The following is an 18,854-nucleotide window of genomic DNA, read 5'->3' on the forward strand; positions in this document are numbered from 1 at the left end:
TTTGTTGATAAATTACTAGTGCAATGAACTCAAGTGAATGTTTATTGCAATTTTTTTATGCTCATACATCTTTAACTCCTCCCTCTTTGCCTATTTTATTTCAACTTCGAATATTTTAGTGTAAATTCATCAACAAATATTTAATATTTCTCTTGATATGATTACGAAAATCAAAAAATGTTTGTTCAGCTGATCAATAGAGGATTTAAATAATAATAGTGTGATAGTTGAATGCTCAAAAATATGTGCATTCCGACGAGATAATAAATCATGACAGCCAATCAGATAATGGAAAAAGTGGTAAAAACTTCCATCACACGTTTTTTTATTTCAATTAAATAAAAAGAATAAATAAAATAAGAGAAAGATAAAATGAAAGCGGAAGCTAAATAGAAAACAATTTTAATTTTTTAAACTTTTGCTCAAAGTTTGTTTCACTATTTCTTAGCTCGTTTGTTTTGCTGGAAATGATTGAATTAAGGTATCACTCAGCTGAATGACATTGCGAAAGAAAATGGAAGAATCACTTGGCATTTTGTTTATTTAATGTTTGTGATACTACTTCCTGACAAAGTTTTTATAACATCATCATCATAATTACTAGTTTATTTTAATCAATACAATAATAACAATAATTGATCACTCAAAACTTTTAATTTAAAAAATTAAACAGCAATACTTTACATTATTTCAATTTCATCTATTTCCAGCACTACTTGAAACATTTAAAAAAAATTTATTTTATTTTTTTTCAATTCGATACTTCTCGAACTGTTGAACATGTTCTGCATTTTAATGAAATAACTAGTTAATTACGCTTGAAGCTAAAAAAAAAAATCCAAACTATTTTACTGTTCAAAATGTAGCAATAAATTTGTAATAGAGTCCATTAGCGATTGAAAAATGAAAATAATTAACTAATTGATAAATAAAAATATCTGCCAAACAAGTTATAATCATACGACAGTTAATAATAAACATATTTCATTAACAATACCTAAATTTTCATTGAAAGTTTATTTGAAGTTGGGTGGAATTTCATATAGAATATATTCGCGCATTGATCCACCGACCAAACTCTGCTGTTGACGTGTGTGCGAGTGACGGTCACAAATTCCAGAAATCTACGTCAACATTTCCGGGTTTTGGCTCTCATTCATGTGCATTTTCCTCGACATACGTCATTTCGCATATCTATCACAAAAATTATTCCAACACCTCTACAATCTCAAATAATATATATATTTATATCATTTCAAATCTTATTCCAGCATTTAAATTGAGTAAAATCAATCACACGAAAAACAGTATGATGAATAAACATCAATAAAAACAGATAAACAAAAAGCCATATTATGTACATGATGTTCCAACAGGAAGCTGCAGCAAAACCACTGTTCCGGTGACCGCATTGTGGTGACGGATACCTTTTAAAAGTGAGAGTGCAGTCGATTATGTCGCACGAAAGCTAACTGAGAAATAATGTTCCCACGAAATGACTAGTGATATGTAATGGAATAAACATAATATGCAATTGAGAAGGTGTGTTGAAAAAACTTGAGATCAAGTAAACTGTTTCTTCGTTTTCAAGGACATCAACATCAGTGAAAGAAATAAAACACTGAAGACTAAATAATTTGATATCGTCCAATAAAAGTAAACTTGAAAGGAGCAGAGTATGAATGCAGAGAACAAAGTGAATTTGAGAATTTTCTTTAAAGACACATGAAGTTAAAAAAGTTTTTCCTAACGTTATGAAAGAACCTGGAACCGGAGAAGAAGAAGAAGAAGAGAATAAGAAACTAAGAATAGCCTTACCACACGTGGCTTCTTTATCCTTTCTTACCCTGATTGGACGCCGGCTCGTGGCTGGCGCTCGCCATTCACCGGAAACTCAGCAGCGCCGTATGGTCGTCAGCGGAGTACATGGAGCTCCTTTACTCCCCACTGTTGTCATACCACTTTGCTCGCGCGCTCAGGTTATATTATTTCCTTTCAGACACACTTACTATCTCCTTCTTCTTGCAGATCAGTCACTGTACAGCTTTGCACACCTCTTTCTCCATCGTCTAAATCTACTTGTTTTCCTCGCCAAAGCTAAACTTGTTTGACCTGTTTCTCTTCTTTGAATATACTTGGTATATCTTTTCTCTTTGTCATTACCTGCGTCCTCGACAGCTAAGGCGAACGGCCTCGCACCGACTTTTTCTTGTTTTATATCCACTGGCTTCACTGCTTCAGATTTACTTTACAGCATTGAAATATTCTTCAAGATCATGCTCACTAGAGTTGATGAAGGAATGTATTTTCTTACATAGTGAATGCATTACAATATTGATAAGTTTTGTTTTTTTCATTTGTTATCAGGAGATTCTTACATATGAATGAAAGGAAGTTGTCATGGAATTCCTTTTATCTTTAAGCTGCTGGGGAATTGAATATCATTATAAAAGTTATATCATGCCAAACTGTCTTTTGTTTTGCACCAATGAGTCTTTATGGTTTTAAATTTTCATTAATTAACTTTTTTCGTCTAAAAAATGTATTTAGCAATTATTTTATAGCCTAAAATATAATAAATATTTCTAAATTGAAATTAAATAAATATTTTTTTAATAAATTTTATATTAAAAAACATTATTCCCTGTTGATCCAATTAAATTCTGTTTAATAACTTTCTAATTTTTTATATTAAATTAATATATTCTCAATAAATGAGTTTTTAATTAAATGAACTCATTGTTTATTATTCATCAACTAAATTAGTTGTTTAGCTTTGATAATAATTTGTGGAATTAATTCATTTTCATCAAGTTTTATTAATTGTTAATGAATTATAATTATTATAAATAATTCTGAAAAATTTCTAGTCAAGTTTAATTTTAGTGACTATACTATTTGTGTTTCATTGATTTTAATTTTACTACGAGCGAAATATTTCGAACTGGTTAAAGTGATAAAATTTTTGATCACTTCTAATGTAGTCAGCATGGGTCAGCAAGGTGAATGCGCACTGGCATGGCTACGGTATTCAGCTTAAAGTTGGCAACAGGTGGAATAGGTTCTCATCGTCGAGCCACCGCCCTGATCAATAGTTAATTATGCGTTTCTACTCTCAGATCTCATTCTGCGGCTATGCAGTTCACACAGAGTCCTCAATGTAGGTCCTTCGTATTTCAATGCAATTTCCACGAATACCATAGCATATGTCAGGTGTCTTCAGTTGATTGGGCTCAAAATCAATGAATTTCATTCGATATTATATTACAATACTATAAACAAACTTGTTTGTACGTTTGATGAACTTTGAATGATTCCAAGTAAACATTTGGATTATTTTATATCAACAATTAAGCCAGTCGAGTCGAGTAATTTCGATAAGTTAATTTTAATGTTCAATTATAAAATAATTATCTAAACTTATTCGTAGTGATTTTATTTTTAATCTCTTCTCTTAATAATAATAATGATTTGCTAGAGTTTTGGGAAATATCTCCATCAGATAATAAAAATATCAAGTACTTTTTTCAATTGTTGAAAAAGTAAAAAAAAATTAATTGAAAAATTGACGTAAAATAAAATTTAAAATGAAAAAAAGTCTCTTTTTTCTTTTGTGCTTTGTGAATTTTCGTTTTGTATATACATAATTATGTGGCCGTACAGTACCTCCATTCTTCTGTAACATATTGAAACAACCACATTTGAAATTGCCTCATATTCGTTTTTCTTCACTCTGCCCTGAATTTACGAAAGAGTTAAAAAATTGTTATTAAAGTATTGAAATTGACAACTTTTATGAAGACATATTGATGGGAGTTAATGTAATATTTGTTTTGTTCATATGTTTTTATTTATGCAAGTGAGAGTTTACGATTTCGTTGCAGTATGTGTAACATAAAAATATAAGTTATATCGGAACATGTAGATGCATTTGGACAATAAAGTATCTAGTACTATGTAAGCTGGTTACGACTGTCAAATCTACTAGAGATATTCTTTGTGACTTTTTACAACCTATTATTTTACAATGAAAAAAAAAGATAATATTTCTTTTCGCAGATTCAAGGCTTCAGAATATTGAAGCTTAAGAGCATGTATTATTCAATGTATTACCTTTGTAAAATTCAAAGAAGAGAAAAAAATTTTTTTTAATATGCAAAATCAAGCTTTGGTTTATGATGAAAAGAATTTTTTCAACGTTATTAAAAAAATATAAAAAATAGTCACGATGATAATAATGACTCACTAATTATTTTACTACTAAAAAATTATAATAAAAATCATTGTATAAATTATTTGAATGTTAGATAATTTTTACTACATCATTTGAAATATTCCCAACTTATCCAAACTCCATAATAATTTTTCCTACGGCAATTTTTTCAGTAGAGTAATAGCTAAATGGCGATTTTCACTTAAAACTTGAACAACCTATTGACGAAAAATTAAACGTTTCTAAAAACCAATCTCAAAGTTAAAAGTATTAACTTCTAAACTCAGTTAACCAACTCAAAAGTAACTTTTGAAACAGACAATATTCTTAAAAAAATAAAAATCCTAGAAATTTTTTATTTGTCTCTCCTATTAGTTCAACTTTTCTACTTTCCTCATCAGTTTTAGCACATTAATGTTGATCAAAGAAAAACTTTATAATCATTTAAACTAAAATATTTATCTCCTAAAATTTTAACCAATGGAATCCTACGTTGTAAAGTCGGAATTAAATAAACTAAATAATAAAAACCGTTTATAATTTTTATTAATTTTATTTTTAAATACCGAATAAGGGAGATAAAAGTAAATTGGAGCACAGCAACAAAACGGAGCACGTACAATAATTCATTAATTTATAAAAATTGTTTAAAATATTTTTCGTTTATTAATTTACTTAGATCAGATTACATCGATATTCACCAAAATTTGTTGATTTATTGATTAATTCATTAATGCTCCACTCTATTTTCCTTTTCCCTATCTAGATAGAAGCTTTTTTATTAAAGCTACTAAAAATTAAATATATACACTCCGAGTTAATAAAACTTGCTAAAAAAGCATTTTAATAACGTTCTAAAAAAATGCTTGTCCATTAACATATTAGAAAAAAAGGTGAATCTAAAAAACAATCAATATCCCTTAATCGATTCTGTAGATATACTACATTATTACAGAACTAAGACCTGAGTATAACATGAGTTAACGGATCTATACAATAATTTATTCATCCATAGTATATGACAAGCTATCCTCACATGCTTCCATGTAATTTTCATAAGAGAAGTAATGCAATGGTTACATTTATCCTAGTATAGTATTAATATATAAAGTAGCATTCTCATTGTACGATAAGAAGGATAAAGCTTTAATATCTCAATCTCTTTATCTTCATCTCCAGCTACTGTATATACACATTCATGTATAAATGTTATATGTACCGTTGCTACACATATTCCTCACCTACATTCAAACTTATACAACTCTTGAAAACTTGATACCTTTGAGTGTCACAGTTCTTGAAAACTGCTCCGAATATCCGATGATAAGAAGTTTATTTCCCTCATACTCAAGTTTAAACTTCATTTCAACTAAACCGTAGGTAAAATAATCATAAATTTATCATTTCTATCACGTAGAGATGAATTTCTATATTTTATGTACACAGAGATGCCAATTATTTGTTCATACTCCAATAAATACATGTAATTATGTATAATCAATTGTGTGATTAAACGGATGAGAGTGTTTTATAAAATTAATTACATTGGAATGAAATTAATCGTGTTGTGATGGTTTTTATTTGATTAATGGTGATAATTAAAGTTGACTGAGAACATTAAATGAAAATCAAAAAGTTTTAGAGTAAAAGATTGTATCGTTTGCTGTGTGCAATCACTAATGATTATCTCTGACATCTTGATCGAACGAATGAATTCCTTGGGGAATATCCGCCGAATATCCATTTCCGTAGGAAACCTCAATGGACTTGCTATCTATTAAAGCACTCCGCAATGATTATGTATTATTAGGGAAAATAGCTCTTGGCTTTATGTCGATATCTTATTTTATAGAGCTTGAATATATATAGGAGGAAAATCAACCAAAAAGTCTAGAAGTGAGCTATCAAAAATGTAATGGATTTATCAATTGCGGCAGAATATTGATTTCCTTTACTGTTGACGACTATTTCATTTAGTAATGAATTACAAATGTTTTTGTTATTTATTATTAATGACCATAAATTAGAATTAATAGATAACAATGTAGATTGCACTAAATGGATTATTTGATGATGATGTTGATGATTGTTTTTGAGCTAAACTTGGTAAAAAATATTGTAAAATTGATGTGAATGAAAATGAGCAGATTTGAATAAATATTTTATCTATTATTAATAATTAATACTAGCAAATAGCAATGTATCACAAAACTATTCGATAAATTATAAATTTCAAATTATTTTTTAAAACAAAGTACTGTAATACCGGATTATTCGACGTTTATATTTTTAAAATTAATCGTGGTATGAAACTCTTTAGTTTTAAACACTTGAAAAGATAATCAAATATATTAACAACAAAAAAAAAAAATTCTAGAATATTTAACTAAATTCTTTGATGTGTTGCTCTATTCATCATTCAATTAAACCGTATTTTGAATGTTCCAGTTAAAAAATGGGCATAAAAAGTTGGCAAAAAGTGAAATATCCATTTACGATTCCCAACGAAGGTTTGAATATAATTTAGTATCAAATAAAAAATATTCGCTTCAAATACACAAGTAGTATAATTTGAGTGACTGTTCTGAAAAAAATATTCAAAAATAATGAAGAATTTATTTATGGTGTTAAATTTCAGAATAACTGAATAAATTGTAATAGATCAAATGTCACAAACGATCGATTACGTAAACGAACTTTAATTCCAAATAATCTTTTTATTCGCTTTATTATTGGATTTTTCTTTTTTTACGACCTGTTTCACCTTCAATTCCTTTTTTCATCTGAGTTAACTCACACATATATACAAAGCCCTAGGTTTTCCTTTTTTTTGACGACATAAAGCTATTCTCTTGAGAAGAGCACGTGACTCGACGTCCTTATCACTACATATCCGTCAGTTCAATCGGGAGTAAAGAGACCAACCCGAAGATACAGACTTTCTACATTTATCCACCATCTTATCGATTTGACCCCAAGTTTTTTAGACGCCCATTCAGTCTTGCTGTGTTATGTTACTTGTAAAAGTAATAAAAAATGTGAAAATGTATTATGAACAAAATGTCAAGGAACGCGGAAGAACCAAAATCCCACAGGGCTGTTTGTCAATAATTTGATACGTATTTATAAGTATTGAACAAAAGCAATATGCTACACTACATGTTTTATTATCTAAAAGTAAATAATTCTCCAGAGAAAAAACAGGCGTTTGGGAGGCGTCACTGATATATTTGTGTGCTTATTTATTTGATCACTGATTTGACTTTTTATGTATTAAACAGATTTTTTTAATTCTATTTATCGTATGTGGAATAATTAATTTATATGATAAAATCGTCGTGTTATGCTCTGAGGATTAAACTAAAAATTTAAATGTATTTAATGTACCAGTTATTAGATTGTATTTGAATTTTTTTTAAATCAAACTTACATGATAACAATTTTGGTGTAATATTCGTTCTATTGATTAATTTTTTTTTACGAAACTAACTTTTATGATAGATAAAAAAACAATTTAATTAATTAGTCAAGTTGAATGCCAAAATAATTGTTTTTGGTTTTTTATTTATCGAAAAATATTTATTCATTTTTTAAGGTAAATAATTACAAGATATTTTTTTGTTCAGATAAAAATGAAAAAAAAATTGATTATTAATAAAATGTGAAGACAAAATGAATCAATTTCTTTAGGGAATATTTACCATAAAGTTGGTAATGTAATGTATGTAAACTTAAAAACCATTTAAGTCTAAAAGCTTTTTTCAAAATGCATACCTCAATAAGGGTGTTGATGACTTACATGAAGTTGAAGTGTATTTTTTCGACAAAACTTTCAAATATATGCTTCTAAACTCCACTCAGACAGTGACATAAAAAATTTACACGTCTGTGCACAAAAAAAGACTTGTACTTAGGAATAGAATGTAAAAGAGCTCGTCAACTAATTCATACTCACTAAAAATATGCATTATCTGTATTAACTGTAAGGTGAATGATACAATAAAGCTATTGCAAGAGTAGATCTTTGATTTGTTGCAGCAACAGAATATTTTTTTTCCATTTAATGACAACATGTTTTCATGAATAATTAAATTATTTCAAAATATTTACTCGTTTTATGAATTACTACATATTACAGATTTCTAGATCTCAATGATGACCATATTCATTGAGAGAGAAAGATAAAAAATTCTAAAGAATGTATTTTTACGAAACTATAATTTTCAACGACACTAAAGATCCATTGAATACAATATTTTTCTCGACAACGGTATAATTTAAATTTTTATTCTTATTTACCATCTATTATTGATAAAAGAACCTTTTCAACTGTTGGCTCACCTCTTTTTTTCTACCTATAATCAATGAATGAGTCTTAACAAGCAGTAATTATGACTTATTTATGTACTTCTATCTATAGAATGCATGCAGCATTCAATTGTGTCTAGATAATTTGTACTACTTTTCTATTGAAAGCAATTCAATTATATCTATATATTTATACACGAAGACGTCCCATTTATCAGCGACAAAAAGATGATGGATTTAACAGTTTAAACGGTAACACTTCCGGAAAAGTCATTTCAATTATTTCAAACCGGTTGGTGCGGTTTTCAAACCATCTCATTGCTTGACATTTGAAAGCATTTTCTCATTTAACCGAAGATTGATCATCATTTTCATATTTTTTACTCTCACCGATTATTATCCTGACTTAACGGATAAATAAATTTCATTCTGGCAAAAAAGTGATAAAACTGGTCGTTATATTAAACGACATCATTAGATTATAGATGATGAATTCTTAGGAAATCTAGATCAGGTCTAATGTAAACTTGTTTAATCCGTTATAATAAACTTACATAAATTGATTATAAAACCAAAAATTAATTGGGTATAAAATGATTATGAGTAGGGAAATTCATGGAGTGTTTAAATCATCACTAATTTGCTGTTCTCACATACGAACTCAATGTTCTGCACGATAAAATTTTAGGTTGAGTATTTAAACTGTAAGAGACTAACTTTTTCAATTTAGACACAAGTATTTTGTCTCTTTTACTTTAACTGAGCATCGGTGAGGTTACACAAACGAGTTTATATATTAAAAGTGAAGACGAAAAAAAAATACAAGAAGGTTGACATCGTGCAAATTCAACTCAGTCGAAGAGTTTAGTTTGTAACGTACGTACCTCGGTTAAACTTCTCTGCTGTAAAGTTTCCCTAACTATCTTTCTACCTAAATGTATACACGTATTCCACCTCTGTCCTGTAAGCTCCCAACGTTAGTCTCTCTGCATAGTATTAGAATTTAGACAAAAGATAATGTGGATAGAAATTTCATTTTGTTCTTCGCAAATTTTGAATGAGTAAATTTACATTTACATTTCGTGAAAATGACCTAAAAAAAAGAGCTTTCATTTCGATTAACTATTTTTTGTTCTGTCTTTAAATAATGTTTTCATTTTTGACGTATTTTAATGTACCTAAAGAAAAATATTTATAGTTTTTAATTTCAGAGTATTAAAATAATTCTGGTTATAAAAAAATATTTATTTGCAAAAACTTTGAATCATTGTATAAAAAATCATTTTTTAAAATTTTGAAAAACGGTTTAAATATACTGAAAATCTATCAATAAATGAAAAAATTGTTTAACAGTCTTTTAAAAAGAATTTCAAATATCCAATGACATTTTTTGCAATAAAATTGTTTCTGAATACACAGACTCTATAGAAAAAAAATTGCCAATATCGGATTTTAAAAAATTCTTCAATTTTCTTTCTTTCTCTGTCAACTTCATTCACAGTGACAAAAAATCAAATAAGCTCTGTCGAAAAAAACCGTGTTTAGAATAATAATAACGATCTGGTTTAACAAAAGTAAATTATAAAATTATTAAACTAAACGCAAAAAAAAAAATTAATCTAATAACTACTCCTTCTAACTAAATCATCATCAGTATGATTAATCACGTCAATTCATCACAAAAACAAAAAAAAAATATTATTAAAAGAGATTACAAGTTATCATCAAAGATTTATTACAACTTTTAACTTTTTAATTTAAAAAATGCATGTACACTTATAAATCACATATAATATTATATTAAACGTGAAAGTGCAACATTTGTTCTTTTTTTCCTGTTTTTCCACAAAGTATTACACATGATATATAGATTTAAAAGTGATCCCTCAAACAAAAGAGTTATCAGTAAATCTGTTAGCAACATGTAGGTTTATACAACGAGTCTATCTGTAATAATTATTTAATAAAAAAAATGAAAAATTCACGTCCTACATTTCAACACAAATAAAATAATCAAAATGACCTCAACAAAAAATTTTATCAATTTGTTTCATTTTGTCAAACTACTATATCGAAGCCAATTTTTAGTTTAAATTAATTTCTTTCACATCAAATAGATTTTAAATTTCAATATTTTTGGTAACACGTTTAAGAGTAATTACATTTATAAAAACCAATACTCAACTTTTTCAAGCTTTTTATTAGTTTATTTTAAAAAAAGATAAATTTCGGTAGCAGAAGTAATTTTGTAATTTATGTGTGCATCGGTAATTGAATTGATGTTCATTGAAAAACTGCAGAAGCAGCATTCCCTGAATGAGAGGTTGTTGCTGAAGGTCTCGTTAATTAATTCCAAACTAATTGCTGCATTTCTCTACCTATAATTGGAATCAATTAATTTACACGCTTCACGCGATTCTCGTTCGGATGATCGACACCTTAAGAGTGAACTATTGTAAAAAAATTTCAAGTACTTCACAACTTTATTCTAAAAGTCAACTTATGTCCACCTTTTTTATGTTTACAAAACATAAAAATAAAATACCAACACTATTTTTTTGTTTCCGGTAAATTACTTCAATAAAGTTCCTATTCTAATCCGTCAAATAAGAGAAGTAATTTCTTTTCAAGTAAACGTACCTTTTATTCCATGACTTATCGATAATTTCATTATTTGAAAGCTTGGAAACTCTGCTTACCTGTAACAAGAAAAAACATCATTGATTAACTATTGATTAAAGGGAATAGAAAATTGTGTGATCAATTATAATGATTAATAAATATAAAAAAAGGTCAATTATTTAAAAAGTATAGATAAACGAAGCAATCAAAACATCGATTATGTGTTGAGTAGTAAAAGACAGCAATGGTGAAATCCACAGCTTTAAATATTCAAGTAGATAGAGGCAACCGCGAATATAGCGTTGCATGTGGTCGACGTTTGCTGATCGCATTAGAACACAAATTGCTTTGCAAATTCATCTCCAATTTTACCAATACCCTTGCTCCTAATACAACTATAATAATTCAATACTTGTGTGTATCTATGTATTTTCCGCCATTTAATTTTCGCACCTGTATATGTACCAACAATAATGAACTATAGTTTTGATGAGATTGAAAGTGTGTCCACGTGTTTAGACAAATGTGCAAAACCAGCTGCGAGACAGGTGAATCTTCACCTGCTTGCAAGCTGTTACCTCTCTCTCACTACCTTTTCCTACGTCCATAACCTTTGCCGCAGTGAGCACGAGCTATCCAGCTCACCATCTGGATCGAGATAAAAATTTTCTCGCTACTAAATTTCTCTTAAATGTGCAGAAAAGAAATCTGCTCAAGTTATAACTTCTACAAATTTCCGATTTTTATATTGCCAGTACTACGAAGGATGGACATTACACTTTTACGTGGGAACGAATTATTTCATCAATTATATAAGTTTTTTTTTATCGATTCATTTAGTCAAGTTATTCTGTTTATGAATTATAAGAATCATTATTAACTTGGATTTTTTTAAATATGAATCACTCGTAGATTCATTAATATTCTTCATTCCCAAAAAAAAAACCTGCCCTCAGGTAGAGATCTCCTCATCTGCTTTTATTTCTTTTTGTTTAATTAAGGTACCTGAGTTAAATGTGACCATTTGCCTTTTTCTAATGAATGACGATGAATAATTAATAGTTAAAGTACATAATAATGAAGGCTAAAGTTGAATTTCAAACTTTTTCATTTTATATTTAACATAAATATATCGGAGTTTTAACAAATATTGAAATTTGTAATTAATTACATATAAATATATATATACATTTTTTTTCTCTACATATTTTTAGTTCGACCATAAAAAAAAATATCGTGAATTTTATTTTGTTATCTTATTACACAAAATTATTCAATAATATGTGGATTATTTTGAAAAATGCTGCTTGTTTTTAATCAAGTTACACTACTAATTAACGAATATGATGAAATAAAATTCAATAAAAAATATAATATTACATAAAAAAAAGTTTATTATGTAGAAAAAATGGCGACAATTATATTCAGGATGTTTTAAGAGCTTTACTGCACAAAATAATACCATTAAACAAATACTTGAGCTGATCTTATTCACATTATTTCACATGAATAACATCACTGTACGATATTATAAAAGAATATGTTAAATATAGTTAAAATGAGGTTACTGACAGCTCCATCAATATGGCCAGGCGTTCGATATTTTTATAGCGAAACTGGTGCATCTCTTTAGGAAAGTAAACTCAACTCTAATAAATGGATGTAGTAATTTTTTTTGTTTAATTTAACGTACATGTAGGTATAGTAGTTGCATATTACTCAAATAACCCAAAGTTTATTATCTTAGTTGACAATGCGTGCTGAACCGAGATACAAAGTCAGATGGGAGCTGTTGGGCAAAGTGTTAGTGAAACAGGCTTATATAGCTTTGACCTGTTTGCTGTGTGCACATTTCAATATTTCATGTTGATAAATGCGAGAATATAAACTCTTGCTACGTCTATAAGTTTCTTCCTGCACCTTTCTTTAATTTATACTCATTTATCATTTCTTTATATGATATTGAATCAACAAATTATGCAATAAATTTCTTAAAGAGCTATAAAATCTGATAAATATCATTTATGTGCATAGGAAGCAAATAATATTATTTATTGGGTACTCAATATTGGTCAGCACTATTCAATTCTTATTGATTTTTTATTAGGTCTTGATTGGTGCGTTATTGTTGAGAATTGTTGAGAAAAATTTTCAATTTTTTTGGAGTTTAATGAACTCATTTATATTGCTTTTAAAAATAGTTTGATAATTTTCAGTTTTAATGTTAACCAATAAATTCTTTGTATTAATAGTGAGAGCAGTTGATCATGGTTAAATATCACGGTTACTTTTAACCGAAAACTTGTTCTTTTACGTATCGTAATTTTCAATAGATGTTGAGTAAATTTCAATGAGCGTACATGAAATTTACTTCACGAATGTTCAGTAAAATTACTATACAACTGTACATGTCAAAAATTTCTATTACATGTACATTAAAATTACTACAGAAATTTTTTATAGTGCATTACTATTAGAGAGTAAACTGAGTGATGCTTTGTTTGTAATTAGCTTTAAGTTAATGCATTATTATAGTATAATTATAATAAATAATTAGATGTTTTAATTTAAATGTAAAAGAAGAGTTTTTAATTATTTGTTTTTAGTTTATTTTTTTTGTAAAATTTAACTTCCATCATTTAAATAAAAACTGTGGTTTTTCAAAATTAGATACTGCTTTTATAAATAGACAAAATTCATCAAATAAGTTTTATCATATTTTTATCACTTGAATTCTCTCAATTTATTAAAAAAAATTCAATTCTGAATTTGCTTTCAAAAACGGTTATCAAAATTCGATTTAGGACACAATATAAATTTTTTTTAAATCATCAACATTTTTCAACTGAAAACCCTTTAACTCATGTAAATTCAATGTAAACATTTTTGAACCAACTGAAAAAAATATTTTTCTTGCAAAAGGTTAAAGTTGAATAAAATAAATGTATCAAAAATGCAAATGAATTTATTAAATTTCCTAAAATTATTTATATAAATTTATACATATTCGCGTATATCCATACATGTATTCTCCATTAATGTATCTCTAATTAGTAAAAGAATATCTTAATCACCACGACATTTTCCTTAATGAAGACTTTTAAAAGATAGCAAAGTAAGAGACTGCAGCTAAAAATCAAAAAAAAATAAAATGAAAAAAACTTATCAGGAGAAAAGTTCATTATCATTTTCTGCAATTACCGTTACTCATATATTCCATGGATATTCTTTACCGGATTTCTTCCTGTATGAAATTAACCAGAAAAATAAGTGTATTGATAACAGTGAACTATATCATCGATAATATCAGGTAATATAATTCTCAATAATCACATATGAATCGAGACACTGGGGGTGTGGCTTAACGTATAGGTTCTGCAGTGGCTTCATGCTGCAGAGACTGCAGTAGAGAGTACAGAATGCACGGATTAACTCTCCAGCGAGATAGAGTTTACAGCGCACTATATAGATACACGCATCGACGATAACATTCTTTACGACAAAGCTGTACCTGCGTCCAGGTATTTTTTATGTTTAACTATGCTGCTTGACAATATCGTGTGTAATGTGCAGAGCACCATTCTCAATAGGGGATTATGTAAAGTGTTAGTTTCGATGTCACAACACGGTGAAATATGCGGGCTAGACAATACAATAATGTATGTTCAAAAATCATGGAGTTGAGTCATTATTAATTCCATATTTACTTATCATCATTATTCATTTATTTATTTTTTTTATAATTATTATCACACAGATTAGAAAGTATTGAATAGAAAAATTAAATCGAGAATATTTTTGTTAGCTTAAATAATTTCCAATGAATTATATATATTTTTATAACGTTCTCTTTAACACTCAAGTGCGAAAGGTAAATGTCCCTACTTGAGCTAACGACTAACGAACATAGAAAACCTTATAAGTAAATGTAATATCAATAAAAGTTTTTTCTAAAATTTATTTTCAGTAAGAAAATAAATATTTTTTTATTGGTGAAATTTTATTTAATTAAGTTGAAGTTTCATTGAATGAAAACCGAACGAGAGGAAATTCTTGTGTATAATTTTTTTATATATATTTTTTTAGAGTAATCTTGTGGTAAGTGATCACCACCCTTTGATTAAACCTCGGTGAAAATTAGGGTATTTAATAGCATGACAAAGACTTGAAATTTTTTGAATGTAGTATTTAGTTGCGATCAGTGTGTGGCACGAGAACAGCAGCTGCTATGTTTCACCACGAAGCCATTACCAACAGACATGTAGTGTGCACAGCAAACAGGTTCATGGCATTTCTTGTGCTAAAGAACGAAATGGTTTTCAGTCCGAGTCCATTACAGGCGAGACTAGTCACTAGTCTCCATATAGTAAAAGATCCCTCGAGCGACACTTTCATACATCCGCTTTTACTCTGTTGTTTTCAGCCTCTTTGAAGTACCATACATCATACACGCCATTTTCAACTTAAAATGGAACTACGACATTTTACCGAAGTGAATTCGAATAAAATAATCTTTAATGAATCTTTCTGGGCCATTTTTGCACCAAGTCTAGAAAAAAAATAAAAATTCTAAAAATGCTGTTGGTTGAAACATTAGTGCAACCCAAGTAACAAGATTTTTTTATCAAACTATTTTTTGCTTTTACATTTAAAAGACTTTGCCAATAAAATAACTAGAAATCACAGTCCTGACTAATTATTCTTTGTAAAGAAAATTCATCACATATTAATTTACAGAAATGAACTTTTCTATAAAGTAAAATATTGTATTGTATTGTTAATGAATTTAATTAATTGTAACGAGTTTTGTTTCTGCTCGATTAAGTTTATCTACTTGCAAAAAAAAAAAAAAAAATTGTAAAATATTTTTTCCAAATGACCAAAGAAGAGCCTTTGACAGAAAAATAATTGCTTTTATATTCCCATAAAAACAAACTTCATTAACAGTGAAATTATTTACATAGTTATTTACAAATACCAAGAATAAAAATATACTTCAAAGTCTCCGATTTTTTTTCATCAACTTTGCAAAACCTTTTGATGAAGAATTTATTTGAAAAAATTGTTCAAACTTCAATCAACTGCAATAACCTAAATTTTCGACAAAACGATACCAGTTTGAAAATCGTAAATAAAATTGACCTCAAGTAAATGTCTGAAACGTTTTAATAGATATCCATCATGTTATTTTTTATCAATCAAGTGGTTTTCATGCAGGAATACGAAAGCATTCATAACGCTTAACAGAAACACGTCACAGGTTAATAAATAGAATTTAGAATCCTTGTTTGATTAACTTCCGCCATTTTTTTGAGTGCAGTAACCAAATATCATTGCAAATAGTTTTCATTAACCTCAACTGATTTTTTAAATGAAAAGTCATTGATTGAATATTTTCACCATAAAAATAGATTTAGAGTGAAATGAAGGAATCCAATGACTTGCTCAACATGACAACCATGAAAGAAATATCGTGCTAATAAAATTGGCTAGAATATTCTAAGGATATATTTTGACTATAACCACTTTAAAGAATGAAGTAAATGACGGTAATTTCGTGAATGTATATAACTTTGTCTTTACCTTACTTTTATCCGTAACGATGATAAAGCTATATACCTACATTGATGAAATTATGGTCATTTAGTTTAGTGACTCGATTTCCTTCTGTCATAAAAAAATACAACGGAAACATTAGTTTATGAAACGATGTTACATTTTATATAACAGATAATGCAATAAGCACAAATGGTTGTTTTGTTGATAAAAGCTCATAAATGTCTGATAGTGTTAATCTTAACTATATATTTATCACCTTTATTAACTATTATTAATTGAACAACTTCCTCTAAGATATTCCTTCATAAAAATGTAGTTAAAAGCTTATATCCATTTTATTTTTTTTAAAAAAAACAATCTGTAGTTCATAAACTAATTTACTCAGCTTTATTGAAGCATTGTTCAACAATTAAAAAATTTGTACCTGCTTTTTTATTAATGGATAAAAAAGTTTGTTCAACATTTTTAGTGAATCAATCATTCATTATTTGTTCATCTAAATCGAACCATTAATATGAACACAGCGATGTTTGTGCACATTTATTGACTCTGTATACAAGAAGTGCAAAGGAAAGAAAACCACTTTATTGGAAGATAAAAGTACTCAAACTTTTGGAGAATTGTACAAAACTAGTAGATATCGGATCCAATTTACGATTCAAAACCCTAGAAATTAATAATTGTGAAATTTTAGTGTCATGAAATAGAATATAATGTGCAAAAATAATTCACCAGTTGATGAATGAGAATAAAAAAAGAACGATAATTCAATGAATTGTAAATTTGTTCAGAGTACTGCTACATAGTTTTCATCTTAACACTTAGATTAGTTGAATTAAATTTATTTCAGTATTTTATTTCATAAATGTTAAAAGCTAAAAGCAATATCTAAATAATTATTAAACTTTTTGCTACAACTAAATTGAATGTTTAGTAAATACTTTTTTACATGATGCAAACCGAGTAATGCTTTGTAAATACTTATACCACTGCTACTTATCATAATAACTTTGTAAAGAGGAAACTATAAATTTACAAAGAAAAGTTTAGCTATAAAATTCATCGTTTCTGAGGATTAAGAGCTAATGAAAGCTAACCGGTTGCTCAATGAAGTTCTGATCCAAAGTATTTAAATATCCAGTAAAAAAATTATACTTCAGTCATAACGTCCTGTCCTTCAATGTTATATAAAAAAGCACTTGATTTCAATTTTATTAGAGGATGTTCAAGTTAATGAAGAACTTTCTTTTTTTATCTGTTCTTTCAAAGTTTTTTTAAACAGTAAAAATTGCATGATCACATCAATCATATTATCAGGAGATAATAAATTATTAATTTGAAATTAAAAATACACCAGTTTTACTCCACTTTATTCATAAACTATTTAACAATTTTTAAAATAAAATTTTTTTTTTAAAAAAAAGGTAAAAAGAATTTTCTATGCTGAGCAAAGCAAAAAATTTATTGAAATATTTATTTTTATTGATTGCATATACTTTTACTGACAGAGGTGATAAAAGAATCAATGCAATGTGTTAGATGCAGTACGGCATACTCGGAATATTGTTTGTAATTTGGAATACGGTAATATAATAGGTTTAGTAAACTGTCAATCACTGACATGTGTGAATGAATTAACCGTCATATTTGCAGCCCAGTTCGCTGTCTGATCTTATCATACTTGAAATATGTCGAAACCTTATTGATAATTAAATTATTTGCAAAATTTCAAGTTTAATTTATTTTAATACTAATACTCTATCAATTAGTTCATTTTTATCCACTGAATTATTTATTGAGTTGGACAATAAATTCATTACAACATCCTTCCAAACGAATAACAATAAATATCTAAATTTATACTCCATGTAATCAACTTTTTCATTGAAATAAAATAAAATTTTTCACAAAATAAATTCGATAAAAATTTTTCATCTAATTTATTTTTTTTTATTCCAAATTTTTTGTATCAGTAAATTCAATTTATTTTGTTTTTTATTGAAATAAAAATTTATGTAAATAAAAAAATAAATATTTACTTCTGTAAATATTTTACAATATTTTGAGTAATTTAATAGTAAGTGCATTCAAAGTTAGTTGAAGAGTTGAAGAAATTTTTTTTTGAACAGTATTAAAAAAGTCTATAATCGAT

The 18,854-nt window shown here is 27.6% G+C and overlaps 1 protein-coding gene across 3 annotated transcripts in view; it reads right to left on the reverse strand.

Annotated features, from left to right (window-relative positions):
- LOC118072870 (nephrin-like) overlaps positions 1–18,854 on the reverse strand; it is a 142,576-nt gene that overhangs the window by 90,991 nt on the left and 32,731 nt on the right. Inside the window, exon 1 of one of the 3 annotated variants that reach the window (XM_035093020.1) lies at positions 1,847–1,913. The exons of the other annotated variants lie outside the window; for them this stretch is intronic. Coding sequence (XP_034948911.1) covers positions 1,847–1,883 — 37 coding nt within the window. The 5' untranslated portion in view covers positions 1,884–1,913. Of the gene's footprint in view, positions 1–1,846; positions 1,914–18,854 lie in introns of those variants that run through there. 3 annotated transcript variants of the gene reach the window in all.

This window comes from Chelonus insularis, unplaced genomic scaffold (genome assembly GCF_013357705.1).
Source record: "Chelonus insularis isolate UGA/USDA-ARS -01 unplaced genomic scaffold, ASM1335770v1 contig_94_pilon, whole genome shotgun sequence".
Lineage (NCBI taxonomy): Eukaryota > Metazoa > Arthropoda > Insecta > Hymenoptera > Braconidae > Chelonus > Chelonus insularis.